The 17,500-nt window shown below is 44.0% G+C and overlaps 1 protein-coding gene across 2 annotated transcripts in view; it reads right to left on the bottom strand.

Annotated features, from left to right (window-relative positions):
- Positions 1-17,500, bottom strand: part of LOC124032171 (reelin-like) — a 338,397-nt gene that overhangs the window by 151,624 nt on the left and 169,273 nt on the right. For both annotated transcript variants that reach the window (XM_046344341.1, XM_046344351.1), the window contains exon 4: positions 11,562-11,632. In XM_046344341.1, the coding sequence (XP_046200297.1) occupies positions 11,562-11,632 (71 nt within the window). The remainder of the gene's footprint in view (positions 1-11,561; positions 11,633-17,500) is intronic.

The raw sequence follows: 17,500 nt of genomic DNA, 5'->3' as shown, positions 1-17,500 counted from the left end.
TTTTATTTGAAGCTGAGAGGTCAAATATACTATTAAGATTTTCTACAACCAAGTTTACACCTTCACTTTTATAGTGAAACATTTTGTCCAGGAAATTATTCCAGTAAATTTTGTCCAGGAAGTTTGTTGTTGCCTAATTGTTTTTTGGTAGGTTTCCAAACTATTTTAGATCTATAGCATTTCTTAACATTATAAAGTTCCTTTGGATTTGATTCCTCATGATTGAGTATTGCTCTGTTCAAGTAGACTGTGATTTTGCTGTGATCTGACAGGGGTGCCAGTGGGTTGCCTGTGAATGCTCTGAGAGACTCTGGGTTGAGGTCAGTGATAAAGTAGTCTACAGTACTATTTTGCTGTGATCTGATAGGGGTGTCAGTGGGTTGCCTGTGAATGCTCTGAGAGACTCAGGTTTGAGGTCAGTGATAAAGTAGTCTACAGTACTATTGCCAAGAGATGAGCTGTAGGTGTCCCCTCGAAGCCTACCATTGACTATGTACATACCCAGCACGCAACAGAGCTGTTGCGTGCAGAGGAGTTGTGACCTGTTTATGTTGGTTATGTTGTCATAGTTGTGCCTAGGGGGGCCTATGGGGGAGGGAATGCTGTCACCTCCAGGTAGATGTTTGTCCACCTGTGTGCTGAGGGTGTCAGGCTCTTGTCCAGTTCTGGCATTTAGGTTGCCACAGACTAGTACATGCCCCCCCCCCCGAGTCTCTTCCCTGTTTTACTCCTGGTAGTTTGGTGGATGGGACCTGCTCTCTGTAACCTAGAGGACAACCAGTGGATCCGTCTCCTCTATACCACCCACCTGGTAGTTTGGTGGAAGGGACTGCCAGCTCTCTGTAACCTAGAGGGAAACCAGTGGATCCGTCTCCTCTATACCACCCACCTGGTAGTTTGGTGGATGGGACCTGCTCTCTGTAACCTAGAGGACAACCAGTGGATCCGTCTCCTCTATACCACCCACCTGGTAGTTTGGTGGATGGGACCTGCTCTCTGTAACCTAGAGGACAACCAGTGGATCCGTCTCCTCTATACCACCCACCTGGTAGTTTGGTGGATGGGACCTGCTCTCTGTAACCTAGAGGACAACCAGTGGATCCGTCTCCTCTATACCAGGTATCTTGTAGGATGACAATGTCTGTGTTAGTGAGATACTGACGGCTTTGTGTTCCAAAAAGTGTCCAATGTTGTTAGCTGTGTGGTTTGGCCTCAGACCAGTAAGTGGGAGCAGAGCCTGCTGTTTAATATCTCTCTCTCTGCAACCTTCACATCTCTGTCTCTCTCTCTCAGTGCATGCTTGGAGTGTTTTGTAGTTGAAAGGCCGTGTGGAGGGCTCTGTCCTTCCTTATTTTCTTGATTCTTTCCTTGGGTCTTTTCTTTCAATTTTTCTTTTCAATGGCACAATGTTAACACACTGTTAGTTTAACGGTACCCCCGGTTTTATTTTTAAGTTAGGGAGGAAGAAGACAGAGTTTTAGTTTCCTGTGGTTTGAACTGTGTGGTACACGCGATGGCTTCGCAGCCGAGCGGGGAGGAGATGCTGTCGTTACGGCATGGATTCAGGTGTGTTCCTTAGAATGAAGTTAAGATGGAGGAGGTTATGCTCACAGTCGGCAAACAGGTAGGAGTTGAATTTAAACATTCTTCATCCAGAATGAACAAAGCTGTGGTTGTGTTCGTGAAAATAGTACATTTGGTGGGTAGGCTGATTGCTAGTGGAATATCGGTAAGGGATGTGTTGGTGCTGATTTCTCCTCTTTCGCCTCCTTCAACTAGGGTGGTAGTTGCGAATCTGCCTCTGTTTATTACGGATCATCAAATCAGGAAAGAGCTGAGTTGTTTTGGTAGCGGTTTTTTACTGTCGGTAAGTTTTCAGGCAGATGCCGTTAACCTGTTTGGGGTAGGGGGCAGCATTTTCACTTTTGGTTAAATAGCATGCCCAAACTGAACTGCCTCCTACTCTGTCCCAGATCCTAATAAATGCATATTATTATTAGTATTGGATCGAAAACACTCTGAAGTTTCTAAAACTGTTGGCATCACGTCTGTGATATACATAACATAACTTATTTAGCAGGCGAAACCCCGAGGACAAACTATTCAGATTATTTTTTTGAGGTCACAGTCTTTTCAATAAGTTGGGGCTAGAGTGAGTGCAGCCCGACTCGGTCCGTTTGACATGTCCAGGAATCAGAGCAATAGGCTGTTGGAAGCTATCCTTCTACCGGTGGGGTTTTCGGATCCCCACATAACCATGGCTCGACTGTCTATTTCACCAGAGCCTTGGCACACATCCTATTGGAAGTTTAACTAGTTGAAGCTATGGGGGGCGCTATGTCATTATTGGATAAAAAGACGTGCCCGTTTTAAGCGCAATATTTTGTCACGAAAAGATGCTCGACTATGCATGGAATTGACAGCCTTGGAAAGACAAAACTCTGACGTCTCCAAAACTGCAAAGATATTATCTGTGAGTGCCCCAGAACTAATGCTACAGGCGAAACCAAGATGCAACTTCTAACAGGAAATGAACAGGATTTGTGAAGCTGTGTTAACTAACGACTCCTTATATGGCTGTGAACGAGCTTATGCGCTCTGCCGTTCATCCAAGATGTCTGCAGCATCGTGGCGTATTTGTAGGCATATCATTGGAAGATTGGCCATAAGAGACTACATTTGCCAGGGGGCCGTCCGGTGACTTTTGTCTAAATTGGTGCGCAATTGTCAGTAACACTCATTTGGCCATGGCATACAGACAGAGAAGCACACTTCCAGGAACGATACCACATTGAAGAGTGTGAAAAACACCTTGAGAATTGGTTCTAAACAACGTTTGCCATGTTTCAGTCGATATTATGGAGTTATTTTGGAAAAAAGTTAGACATTTGGATAACTGAATTTTCGTTTTTTTTTTGGTAGCCAAACGTGACGCACCAAACTGACCGATTTCTCCTGCACAAAAAAATCTTTCAGGAAAAACTGAACATTTGCTATCTAACTGAGAGTCTCCTCATTGAAAACATCCAAAGTTCTAGGAAAATTATTTATTGAATGTTTTTGCTGGTTTTTATGAAAATGTGGCCTGCTAATGCTAACGCTAAATGCTAATGCTAAATGCTAACGCTAAATGCTAAATGCTAGTTTGCTATGGTAGAGAAGCATATTTTTGAAAATCTGAGATGACAGTGTTGTTAACAAAAGGCTAAGCTTGAGAGCAAATAGATTAATTTCATTTCATTTGCGATTTTCACGAATAGTTAACGTTGCGTTATGGTAATAAGCTTGAGGCTGTAGTCACGATACCGGATCCGGGATGGCTCGACGCAAGAAGTTAATGTAAAACTCTTACAAGATGCCACATTTTGCTCTGGTTTCCAAACATTTTGGGAAAGGTGGGGGGCAACGAAGAGCGGAGTATGAGTCTCTGAGTCAATGGTGGGTGGGAAAAGTTGAAATTCTGCTTTTTTCTATGAACAGTATACAGCTCTCTTGTCCTCAGAGGCTATAAGATTATTGGGGGAACTCGAGCGTAGTATAAGTGAAGTGGAGGTAGAGCTGGTGGGGCAAGGCAATGTAGGCCTCCAAGCTAATTTAGCTGAATTACATAGGTCATTTCATCCAGGTTAAAGCAAAGGGAGCACTTGTAAGAGCTAGGTTCTCCATGCTCAAGGAGATGGATGCTCCCAGCTCCTTCGTCTTTGGTTTGGAAAGACAGAGCGGTGAAGCCAAGGTTATGCATTGTCTGCGGCTATCAGATGGGCGTGGAGTCTCTTTGTGGAGACTGTGGAGTTTTATACTGAGTTTTATAGGGCAGAACTGTGTGATCCTATGTGTGCTGAGACTTTGTTTTCCGAACTCCCAAGCTCTTTCTGGCACAGAGGTATGAAATGGACATTCCCCTGTTGTCCCATGAACTGGCAAAGACCATAACCCAGATGTTCCCCGGCCGTGCACTGGGGGTCGATGGACTACCAGTGGAGTTTTTATAAAACAATCTGGGGAATAATTGGACAGGATTTCTTTTGCATGTTGAGTGAGTGAGTCGGGGTAGGAGGGTTGCCGATGAGCTGCCATCGGGCGATTCTGACTCTCCTGCCCAAAAAGGGGACTTGTGTGAACTTAAGTACAGGAGGCCTATGGCATTGCTCTCTGCGGACCACAAGATATTTGCCAAGGTCCTCTCTAACAGACTGAAGTCCCATCTGGACTCAATATTACACAAGGACCAGACATATTGTGTACCGGGACACTCAATCACGGACAACTTGTTCTTAATTAGGGACGTGTTGGACTTGTCGAGAGGTTCTAATGTGAACTTTGGACTGGTCTCTTCAGTCCAAGAGAAGGCTTTTGATAGAGTGGACCATGAGTATCTGTTTAATGTGATTCAGTTTGGGGAAAGATTTTTGGCTTGTGTTAAGATGTTGTATGCTGGGGTGTCATGTATGGTCAAGGTGGGAGGACGGCTCAGTAGGCCAGTCTGGGTGAGATGGGGCTATAGACAAGGATGCCCTCTATCGAGGCAGATATATACATTAGCCATTGAGCCTTTTCTGGGCCTCCTACGCAGGAGACTGCAGGGAGTGTGCTCGACAGGCATTGGTGTGTTGACAGGCATAGCAGTGTTGGCACATGCAGATCACGTTTCTGTGATGGTCAGGGATGGAAAGGATATGCAGGCACTAGAGACTAGTCTGAAGGTGTATGAGGAAGCTCTGTCAGCTAAGGTGAACTGGGGAAAGAGCAAAGCTCTGTTATGTGGGGCATGGAGGGATAGGGCCCACCCTCTGCTTCCAAGGGGGTGGCAATGAAGGGCTTAACATTTTGGGGGTGTATCTGGGCTCAGAGAGGTGTGTCAGGAAGAACTGGGAGGGGCTGTCACAGGCTGTGGTATCAAGACTGGCCAGGTGAAGGTGGTTCCTGTCCCAAGTGCATATAGAGGGAGGGTGCTGATAATCAACAACCTGGTGGCATCTTCCCTGTGGCATAAACTGGCTGTCCTCAACCCCACTTCCTGTCTGCTCGCAGACCTGCAATGCAAGCTGTTGGATTTTTTTCTGGTCTGGCACGAAGGAGGACAGGGCCTGGTGGAACTGGAGAGCAGGGTGGCTGCATTCTGACTAAAGGCGGCACAGAGACCACTGTACCATACTGATGTCGGCTGGAGGGAACCAGCATGCTGCTGAAGAGAGCTGGCGGATTAGGGTTGGACCCAGCAGCTGTTCCTCATGAGACTGGAGAGACTGAGTACAGCAGTTCTCTCTGACTTTAGCTCTTTTTGGTGCTGAGGCCTTGGCAGCTGTTATTAAGGCCCACACGAGAAGGGGGTGTGGAGCCTGGGCTGTGGGAGGAGCACATCTTCCACAACCCCGCCATCCTTTTGAGATCGGTTCAGTCGGCCACCCTGAAGAGGCGACTGATGGCAGCGGTTATTCTAAGGCTGGGTGACCTGCAGCTGCTGGGGGAGGAGGGGTGGAAAACTCTGAAAGTCCTGGCACAACAAACAGGACTAACATATATTAGACTGCTGGGGAGATTCCTGGGGGAGGTCCAGGAGGTACTGTCTGAGCCGGTAAGGGGTGTGTTTGAGCGGACAAAGGGGGAGGGGCCACCAATGTATCCGCCACTGCAGGTGACGTCAGAGACTGGGGACTGGCAAGGGGATCTGGAGGACTTGTTAGATTTTTAAAATCCGAGCCTGGGGGAGTTTGAGGGGGTGGGAGGTAAAGCCCTCTACAACCTCTGCATTAAGGTAAGGAACATCAGGCACAACATTGGCCATTGGCAGGGGGTATGTGGGCCGAGAGTTTGGTGGGTTTTAGATGGAGGGGGCTCTACAAACTCCCAGTACCAAAGAGGTCAGGGAGGGTTCTACATGGAGCCCTGGCCACCAACAGCTGGTTGGTGCGGGTCGACCCAGGAGTCAGACAGGGGTGTCCTTTCTGTGTCATGAGTGAAACTGTGATTCAGGTGTTTTCTGAATACGGCTGTAGAAGTATTGAGGTTTTTGGTTACTGTGATGTGTGGTGTTGTTTTGTATCGTGGGGTAGAGGGCAAGGTGAATGTGCAGTGCTGTGGATATTTCATGAAATGAAATGAAGTTGCATCATTAAAGAAAGACACAACGTTTTTTTAAATCTCTCTCATACACTCTTTACTGGAGAGGTTCTGCAAAGTTCTGTAATGCTCTGCAACGCCAGCTTCATCCAGCCGTGAGGAGTGAGTGCTCTAGGCATGTAGGAAAGGTCCATTCAGCTGAGTAGTCTGGTTCTCTTCTACTGTGAACTGTCTCAATGAAACCACTGGCACTAGCCATGGCAGTTCTGGCCTAACACTGCTCTCTTAGAAAAAAGGTTCTACCTGAAACCAAAAAGGGTTCTAACTGGAACCAAAAAGGGTTCTACCTGGAACCAAAAAGGGTTCTACCTGGAACCAAAAAGGCTTCTAACTGGAACCAAAAAAGGTTCTACCTGAAACCAAAAAGGGTTCTAACTGGAACCAAAAAGGGTTCTATCTGGAACCAAAAAGGGTTCTAACTGGAACCAAAAAGGGTTCTACCTGGAACCAAAACATTTTATTCTAAGAGTTGTAACACTAATGGCTTGGTGAATAACTGTTTTGACGCAGCGTTAGCCTACGTCTCCAAGAACCCACTTCATTTTCCTATGATTGCAAACCTCACTCGGGAAGTGTGTGTGTGTGTCAGAAGTGATCTGTTAGAGGAGTAGTTGAATAAGGAAGAGTCTGCTTCCTTGTAAACAAGTAATTACAGCTACTCAGACTGCATAAAGGGAAAGCACTGTCAATATGTTAGTAGGAGGAACTGCTATGACGAGGAGCACTGGTCACAAACTGTACAGCTCAGAGAAATAGCTGAGTTTAGCATAAGCTGAAATTAAGCTGGCAATAGAGGACACTCAAACATCTCTAGCTGTCGTACCGAAACACCATCTGTGCTGTACTATGCTACATGTCTCCCATCTACTTTAACCCTTTATATACACTGAGTGTACAAAACTATTTCCATGACGTAGACTGACCAGGTGAATTCAGGTGAACGCTATGATCCTTTAATGATGTCACCTGTTTAATCAACTTCAAATCAGCTTAGATGAACGGGAGGAGACGGGGGGTTAAAGAAGGATTTTTAAGCCTGGAGACAAGTGAGACATGGATTGTCTATGTGTGCGTTTCAGAGGGTGAAATGTGCAAGACAAAATATTTATGTGCATTTGGACGGGGTATGGTAGTAGGTGCCAGGCGCACTGGTTTGTGTCAAGAACTGCAACGCTGCTGGGTTTTTCAGGCGCAATAGTTTCCCGTGTGTATCAAGAATGTTCCACCACTCAAAGGATGTTCAGAAAACTTGACAAAACTGTGGGAAGCATTGGAGTCAACATGGGCCAGCATCCCTGTGGAATGCTTTCAACACCACAGTCCATGCCCAGACTAATTGAGGCTGTTCTGAGGGCAAAGGGGGGTGCATCTCAATATCAGGAACATTTTCTTAATGTTTGGTATACTAAGTGTAGATCTCTCTGTTCAACATCATCTTCAATGCTTTGTGTTTGGGGTTTTAGGTTGTGTTTCTATATAAGCACTTTGTGACATCTACTGATGTAAAAAGGGCTGTTTCTTCCTGGTGTTTTGTGCACTCAGTTTATATACGGTGCATTCATTGAGATGGTCTGATAACTAACCTATCAAGAGAGCCTGTCACTTCCCCCTGTGGTCTGAGAACGTTGATTTACGGTGCATTCAGAAAGTATTCAGACCCTTTGACTTTTTCCACATTTTGTTACGTTACAGCCTTATTCTAAAATAGATTACATTGTTTTTTTCTCTCTCATCAATCTACCCACAATACCCCATAACCCCAAAGCAAAAACTGTTTTTTAGACATTTTTGCTCATTCATAAAAAAACAAAAACAGAAATAACTTCTTTACATAAGTATTCAGGCCCTGAGGCCATAAGACTCGAAATTGAGCTCAGGTGTATCCTGTTTCTATCTTTGAGATGTTTCTACAACTTGATTTGGAGTCCACCTGTGGTAAATTCAATTGATTGGACATGATTTGGAAAGGCACACACCTGTCTATATATGAGAACAACCAGCTCGCTTTTCGGTCTTATGCAGCAAAATTTGAAATAGTGTTTTTTACGTGGGATAAAATCAGAGACTCAGAGTTAGAAAAAATATCGTACACTACAGTTAAGGAACAATGGGAAAGTAATTCTGCTTTGAAAGTTTATAAACTTGTAATCCCACTTTTGAGAAAATGTCCCTTGAATATTTTGGTACACCTACTGGAGAGCTCTTCTTTGTCTACACTCATTCAGCATCGTTCACACCCTCTAAAGCTTTAGCCACACCCATTCAGCATTGTTCACACCCTCTAAAGCTTTAGCCACACCCATTCAGCATCATTCACACCCTCTAAAGCTTTAGCCCCACCCATTCAGCATCGTTCACACCCTCTAAAGCTTTAGCCCCACTCATTCAGCATCGTTCACACCCTCTTAAGCATTAGCCACACCCATTCAGCATCGTTCACACCCTCTAAAGCTTTAGCCACACCCATTCAGCCTCGTTCACACCCTCTAAAGCTTTAGCCCCACCCATTCAGCATCGTTCACACCCTCTAAAGCTTTAGCCCCACCAATCTCTTTATGGATTCACCTGTGAGGCCATCTACTAAACAACCAAAGATTTCAAGACTAAAGGCAGGTTTATACTACGGGTATGTTGTAAATTTAATCTGGTGTGCCAGAGTGCGCTCAGAGAGCACTCTAAATTCAGAGCGTTGTCAGATTGTCCATTTGTTATTTCAGAGAGTTTCCCCATCAGAGCATTCAGAGCGCACACTGGACTCTCTGGCCGAGGAGTAGGGGTTGATCCGAGTGTTCTGGCCTCAAAGGGGTGGCTGGTAGCCTAGTGGTTAGAGCGTTGGACTAGTAGATGAAACGTTGCAAGATCAAATCCTTGAGCTGACAAGGTCAAAATCTGTTGTTCTGCTCCTTAACAAGGCACTGTTCCTAGGCCCTCATTGAAAATTAGAATTGGATCTTAACTGACTTGCCTACTTAAATAAAGGTAAAATATATATTTTTAAAGGCACCCAAGCTACTTCCAGACAACAAATGAGAGAACACCTCACTCTGACCATTTTACTCGCCCTAACAGAGCTGGTTAGGATGTTTTTATGTTATCCAGAGCATTGGTGACTGTAACTGTGCTGCTGGCAAAAATGTTTACTGACACTGGTCATATTCAAAGAGTGTTGAGTGTTTGTAAATTGGTCAGTTATTCTGCGCTCTAGCAATGAACCATAATCCCAATGAACCATAATCCCAATGAACCATAATCCCAATGAACCATAATCCCAATGAACCATAATCCCAATGAACCATAATCCCAACTCACAATGTTACTACCCTGCATGAATATGCAGGTAGCTAACCAACCAGGTTCAATGTTAGCTAACTAACATTAGGCTATAATTAGCAATGCAAATGGCTCTGAGATACAAATAATATTACTACACAGATCATACACGTAACATTAGCTAGCTAGCTAACAGTACAGTTTAACTTGAAATGAAAATGACATTCTGACAAAATTTGAAATGTGTAATTTCTGAACATTTTGCTAGCTAGACTATCTTACCCATATACACGGATGGACACTTCTCCATCTCTGTCATGGTTGCCCTTAGTTTGAAGATGTAATCCAGAGACAGGTGTTTAATTCTCTGCATATTGGTATATTTGCATATTTGCAATCAAACGGCAGATTTTTCTCCATCTCCTTAGCTATCATACTCTAAACTCGGTTCAAAACTCGGCAACATTTATTGTGTAGTTCTACATTTTTGATATCTTTCAAAAAATCTGAGTTAGAAAGGATTACCTACACATACTGACATCATGATACATCACATCATGATATAGACTGAAGCGTGCTACACAGCAGACCAATCAAAACTAATTTCTCGGCAAGTCCAGCCCACTCATTATCTCAGCCAATCATTGCTAGCGGGATGGTTGCCTTAATTTTCTGTTGCTAAACCATCTAGACTTGTAATTGAACTATTTTATTCTTATTTACACATGTTTGTTTTAAAGGCACAATAAATATCACATGAACCAGAAGGCATTTCTGCCCCCAAAAAACACATTTTGATTAAAAAAAAGTTTAAGTTCAAATGGCTCTCCTGTGAAGTAGTGATGTGTGACATACACCTAGTTTCCTGAAACAAATAATATCGACACACCTGTCTATATAAGGTCCCACAGTTGACAGTGCATGTCAGACCAATAACCAAGCCATGAGGTTGAAGGAATTGTCCGTAGAGCTCTGAGACAGGATTGTGTCGAAGCACAGATCTGGGGAAGGGTACCAAAACATTTTTAAAACATTGAAGGTCCCCAAGAACAAAGTGGCCTCTATCATTCTTAAATGGAAGAAGTTTGGAACCACCAATACCCTTCCTAGAGCTGGCCCCTTGGCCAAACTGAGTAATCAGGGGAGAAGGGCCTTGGTCAGGGAGGTGACTAAAAACCCAGTGGTCACTCTGACAGAGCTCCAGAGTTCCTCTGTAGAGACGAGAGAAACTTCCAGAAGGACAACCATCTCGGCAGCACTCCACCAATCAGGTGGAAGCCACTCCTCAGTAAAAAGCACATGACAGCCCGGTTGGAATTTGTCAAAAGGCACCTAAAGGCCTCTCAGACCATGAGAAACAAGATTCTTTGGTCTGAATGCCAAGTGTCACGTCTGGAGGAAACCTGGCACCATCCCGACAGTGAAGCATGGTGGTGGCAGCATCATGCTCTGGGGATGTTTTTCAGTGGCAGGGTCTGGGAGACTAGTCAGGATAGAGGGAAAGGTGAACTGAGCTAAGGACAGAGAGATCCTTGATGAAAACCTGCTCCAGAGTGCTCAGGATCTCAGACTGGGGTGAAGGTTCACCTTCCATCAGGACAACGACCCTAAGTACACAGCCAAGACAGGAGCCAGGAGTGGCTTCGGGACAAGTCTCTGAATGTCCTTGAGTGGCCCAGCCAGAGCCCAGACTTGAACCCAATCAAATATCTCTGGAGAGACCTGAAAATTGCTGTGCAGCGATGCTCCCCATCCAACCTGACAGAGCTTGAGAGGATCTGCAGAGAAGAATGGGAGAAATACCCCAAATATAGGTGTGCCTGGCTTGTAGCATAATACCCAAGAAGACTCGAGCCTGTAATCTCTGCCAAAAGTGCTTCAACAAAGTACTGAGTAAAGGGTCGGAATACTTATGTAAATATGATATATATATTTTTTTTATAAATAAGCAAAATTGTCTAAAAAACAGTTTTTGCTTTGTCATTATGGGGTAATGTGTGTAGATTGACGAGAGGGAAAACAACATTTAATCCATTTTAGACTTAAGGCTGTAACATAAAAAAAGGGAGAAAGGTCAAGGGGTCTGAATTCTTTCCGAAGGCTCTGTATATATATATATATATATATATATATATATATATATATATGTTTGTGCTTCTGATGCTGCTCACCTCCCTGCTCACACAGCTGCTGGGCGAGTGCATCCTTGAAGATGATCTGTCCTCGATGTGTAGCAGTAGCCCTGAGAGAGAGAGAGATATATATAGAGACAGACAGAAACAGAGAGAGACAGAGAGAGACATATATATATATATATAGATAGACAGTCAGAGACAGAGAGAGAGAGACATATATATATAGAGAGACAGACAGAGACACACAGAGAGAGAGAGAGAGACAGAGAGAGAGAGAGAGAGAGAGAGAGAAGAGAGACAAAAGAGCATTAAATATAACCGTGCAGAGGAGAGATAACTATAATAACTAGTATTTCATCAATATGAAGGTGACCTTACGGACAGATGGATTATTTTAAAAAATTTTTTACAGTGGAAGTTAATGGAAGACAGTGGAAGTTAATGAAAGACAGTGGAAGTTAATGGAAGACAGTGGAAGACAGTGGAAGTCAATGGAAGACAGTGGAAGACAGTGGAAGTTAATGGAAGTCAATGGAAGACAATGGAAGAGAGTGGAAGTCAATAGAAGACAGTGGAAGTTAATGGAAGTTAATGGAAGACCGTGGAAGTTAATGGAAGACAGTGGAAGTCAATGGAAGTCAATAGAAGACAATGGAAGACAGTGGAAGACAGTGGAAGTCAATAGAAGACAGTGGAAGTTAATGGAAGTCAATGGAAGACAGTGGAAGACAGTGGAAGTCAATGGAAGACAGTGGAAGTCAATGGAAGACAATGGAAGACAGTGGAAGTCAATGGAAGACAGTGGAAGTCACTGGAAGACAATGGAAGTTAATGGAAGACAGTCGAAGTCAATGGAAGACAGTGGAAGTCAATGGAAGACAGTGGAAGACAGTGGACGACAGTGGAAGTTAATGGAAGACAGTGGAAGTTAATGGAAGACAGTGGAAGACAGTGGAAGTCAATGGAAGACAGTGGAATACAGTGGAAGTCAATGGAAGACAGTGGAAGACAGTGGAAGTTAATGGAAGTCAATGGAAGACAATGGAAGAGAGTGGAAGTCAATAGAAGACAGTGGAAGTTAATGGAAGTTAATGGAAGACAGTGGAAGTTAATGGAAGACAGTGGAAGTCAATGGAAGTCAAGAGAAGAAAATGGAAGACAGTGGAAGTCAATAGAAGACAGTGGAAGTTAATGGAAGTCAATGGAAGACAGTGGAAGTCAATGGAAGACAGTGGAAGTCAATGGAAGACAGTGGAAGACAGTGGAAGTCAATGGAAGACAGTGGAAGTCACTGGAAGACAATGGAAGTTAATGGAAGACAGTGGAAGTCAATGGAAGACAGTGGAAGACAGTGGAAGTCAATGGAAGACAGTGGAAGACAATGGAAGACAGTGGAAGACAGTGGAAGTCAATGGAAGTCAATGGAAGACAATGGAAGACAGTGGAAGTCAATGGAAGATAGTGGAAGACAGTGGAAGTTACTGGAAGACAGTGGAAGACAGTGGAAGTCAATGGAAGACAGTAGAAGTTAATGGAAGACAATTGAAGACAGTGGACGACAGTGGAAGACAGTGGAAGTTAATGGAAGACAGTGGGAGACAGTGGAAGTTACTGGAAGACAGTAGAAGTCAATGGAAGACAGTGGAAGACAGTGGAAGTCAATGGAAGTCAATGGAAGACAGTGGAAGTCAATGGAAGACAGTGGAAGACAGTGGAAGTCAATGGAAGACAGTGGAAGACAGTGGAAGTTACTGGAAGACAGTGGAAGTCAATGGAAGACAGTGGAAGACAGTGGAAGTCAATGGAAGTCAATTGAAGACAGTGGAAGAAAGTGGAAGTCAATGGAAGACAGTGGAAGACAGTGGAAGACAGTGGAAGTCAATGGAAGACAGTGGAAGTTAATGGAAGACAGTGGAAGTGAATGGAAGACAGTGGAAGTCAATGGAAGACAGTGGAAGACAGTGGAAGTCAATGGAAGACAGTGGAAGACAGTGGAAGTCAATGGAAGACAGTGGAAGACAGTGGAAGTTAATGGAAGTCAATGGAAGACAATGGAAGAGAGTGGAAGTCAATAGAAGACAGTGGAAGTTAATGGAAGACAGTGGAAGACAGTGGAAGTCAATGGAAGACAGTGGAAGACAGTGGAAGTCAATGGAAGACAGTGGAAGACAGTGGAAGTTAATGGAAGTCAATGGAAGACAATGGAAGAGAGTGGAAGTCAATAGAAGACAGTGGAAGTTAATGGAAGTTAATGGAAGACCGCGGAAGTTAATGGAAGACAGTGGAAGTCAATGGAAGTCAATAGAAGACAATGGAAGACAGTGGAAGACAGTGGAAGTCAATAGAAGACAGTGGAAGTTAATGGAAGTCAATGGAAGACAGTGGAAGACAGTGGAAGTCAATGGAAGAAAGTGGAAGTCAATGGAAGACAATGGAAGACAGTGGAAGTCAATGGAAGACAGTGGAAGTCACTGGAAGACAATGGAAGTTAATGGAAGACAGTCGAAGTCAATGGAAGACAGAGGAAGTTAATGAAAGACAGTGGAAGTTAATGGAAGACAGTGGAAGACAGTGGAAGTTAATGGAAGACAGCGGAAGTCAATGGAAGACAGTGGAAGTCAATGGAAGACAGTGGAAGACAGTGGAAGTCAATGGAAGACAGTGGAAGACAGTGGAAGTCAATGGAAGACAGTGGAAGACAGTGGAAGTCAATGGAAGACAGAGGAAGTTAATGGAAGACAGTGGAAGTTAATGGAAGACAGTGGAAGTCAATGGAAGTCAATAGAAGAAAATGGAAGACAGTGGAAGTCAATAGAAGACAGTGGAAGTTAATGGAAGTCAATGGAAGACAGTGGAAGACAGTGGAAGTCAATGGATGACAGTGGAAGTCAATGGAAGACAGTGGAAGACAGTGGAAGTCAATGGAAGACAGTGGAAGTCACTGGAAGACAATGGAAGTTAATGGAAGACAGTGGAAGTCAATGGAAGACAGTGGAAGACAGTGGAAGTCAATGGAAGACAGTGGAAGACAATGGAAGACAGTGGAAGACAGTGGAAGTCAATGGAAGTCAATGGAAGACAATTGAAGACAGTGGAAGACAGTGGAAGTCAATGGAAGACAGTGGAAGACAGTGGAAGTTACTGGAAGACAGTGGAAGACAGTGGAAGTCAATGAAAGACAGTAGAAGTTAATGGAAGACAATTGAAGACAGTGGACGACAGTGGAAGACAGTGGACGTTAATGGAAGACAGTGGGAGACAGTGGAAGTTACTGGAAGACAGTAGAAGTCAATGGAAGACAGTGGAAGACAGTGGAAGTCAATGGAAATCAATGGAAGACAGTGAGAGTCAATGGAAGACAGTGGAAGTCAATGGAAGACAGTGGAAGACAGTGGAAGTTACTGGAAGACAGTGGAAGTCAATGGAAGACAGTGGAAGACAGTGGAAGTCAATGGAAGTCAATTGAAGACAGTGGAAGACAGTGGAAGTCAATGGAAGACAGTGGAAGACAGTGGCAGACAGTGGAAGTCAATGGAAGACAGTGGAAGTTAATGGAAGACAGTGGAAGTCAATGGAAGACAGTGGAAGTCAATGGAAGACAGTGGAAGACAGTGGAAGTCAATGGAAGACAGTGGAAGAAAGTGGAAGTCAATGGAAGACAGTGGAAGACAGTGGAAGTTAATGGAAGTCAATGGAAGACAATGGAAGAGAGTGGAAGTCAATAGAAGACAGTGGAAGTTAATGGAAGTTAATGGAAGACAGTGGAAGTTAATGGAAGACAGTGGAAGTCAATGGAAGTCAATAGAAGAAAATGGAAGACAGTGGAAGTCAATAGAAGACAGTGGAAGTTAATGGAAGTCAATGGAAGACAGTGGAAGACAGTGGAAGTCAATGGAAGACAGTGGAAGTCAATGGAAGACAGTGGAAGACAGTGGAAGTCAATGGAAGACAGTGGAAGTCACTGGAAGACTATGGAAGTTAATGGAAGACAGTGGAAGTCAATGGAAGACAGTGGAAGACAGTGGAAGTCAATGGAAGACAGTGGAAGAAAATGGAAGACAGCGGAAGACAGTGGAAGTCAATGGAAGTCAATGGAAGACAATGGAAGACAGTGGAAGACAGTGGAAGTCAATGGAAGACAGTAGAAGTTAATGGAAGACAATTGAAGACAGTGGACGACAGTGGAAGACAGTGGAAGTTAATGGAAGACAGTGGGAGACAGTGGAAGTTACTGGAAGACAGTAGAAGTCAATGGAAGACAGTGGAAGACAGTGGAAGTCAATGGAAGTCAATGGAAGACAGTGGAAGTCAATGGAAGACAGTGGAAGACAGTGGAAGTCAATGGAAGACAGTGGAAGTTACTGGAAGACAGTGGAAGTCAATGGAAGACAGTGGAAGACAGTGGAAGTTAATGGAAGTTAATGGAAGACCGTGGAAGTTAATGGAAGACAGTGGAAGTCAATGGAAGTCAATAGAAGACAATGGAAGACAGTGGAAGACAGTGGAAGTCAATAGAAGACAGTGGAAGTTAATGGAAGTCAATGGAAGACAGTGGAAGACAGTGGAAGTCAATGGAAGACAGTGGAAGTCAATGGAAGACAATGGAAGACAGTGGAAGTCAATGGAAGACAGTGGAAGTCACTGGAAGACAATGGAAGTTAATGGAAGACAGTCGAAGTCAATGGAAGACAGTGGAAGACAGAGGAAGTTAATGAAAGACAGAGGAAGTTAATGAAAGACAGTGGAAGACAGTGGAAGTTAATGGAAGACAGCGGAAGTCAATGGAAGACAGTGGAAGTCAATGGAAGACAGTGGAAGACAGTGGAAGTCAATGGAAGACAGTGGAAGACAGTGGAAGTCAATGGAAGACAGTGGAAGACAGTGGAAGTTAATGGAAGTCAATGGAAGACAATGGAAGAGAGTGGAAGTCAATAGAAGACAGTGGAAGTTAATGGAAGTTAATGGAAGACAGTGGAAGTTAATGGAAGACAGTGGAAGTCAATGGAAGTCAATAGAAGAAAATGGAAGACAGTGGAAGTCAATAGAAGACAGTGGAAGTTAATGGAAGTCAATGGAAGACAGTGGAAGACAGTGGAAGTCAATGGATGACAGTGGAAGTCAATGGAAGACAGTGGAAGTTAATGGAAGACAATTGAAGACAGTGGACGACAGTGGAAGACAGTGGAAGTTAATGGAAGACAATGGGAGACAGTGGAAGTTACTGGAAGACAGTAGAAGTCAATGGAAGACAGTGGAAGACAGTGGAAGTCAATGGAAGTCAATGGAAGACAGTGGAAGTCAATGGAAGACAGTGGAAGACAGTGGAAGTCAATGGAAGACAGTGGAAGTTACTGGAAGACAGTGGAAGTCAATGGAAGACAGTGGAAGACAGTGGAAGTTAATGGAAGTTAATGGAAGACCGTGGAAGTTAATGGAAGACAGTGGAAGTCAATGGAAGTCAATAGAAGACAATGGAAGACAGTGGAAGACAGTGGAAGTCAATAGAAGACAGTGGAAGTTAATGGAAGTCAATGGAAGACAGTGGAAGACAGTGGAAGTCAATGGAAGACAGTGGAAGTCAATGGAAGACAATGGAAGACAGTGGAAGTCAATGGAAGACAGTGGAAGTCACTGGAAGACAATGGAAGTTAATGGAAGACAGTCGAAGTCAATGGAAGACAGTGGAAGACAGAGGAAGTTAATGAAAGACAGAGGAAGTTAATGAAAGACAGTGGAAGACAGTGGAAGTTAATGGAAGACAGCGGAAGTCAATGGAAGACAGTGGAAGTCAATGGAAGACAGTGGAAGACAGTGGAAGTCAATGGAAGACAGTGGAAGACAGTGGAAGTTAATGGAAGTCAATGGAAGACAATGGAAGAGAGTGGAAGTCAATAGAAGACAGTGGAAGTTAATGGAAGTTAATGGAAGACAGTGGAAGTTAATGGAAGACAGTGGAAGTCAATGGAAGTCAATAG

The sequence above is a fragment of the Oncorhynchus gorbuscha genome, linkage group LG01 (genome assembly GCF_021184085.1).
Source record: "Oncorhynchus gorbuscha isolate QuinsamMale2020 ecotype Even-year linkage group LG01, OgorEven_v1.0, whole genome shotgun sequence".
NCBI lineage: Eukaryota > Metazoa > Chordata > Actinopteri > Salmoniformes > Salmonidae > Oncorhynchus > Oncorhynchus gorbuscha.
This window is presented reverse-complemented; position numbering and strand designations above follow the sequence as displayed.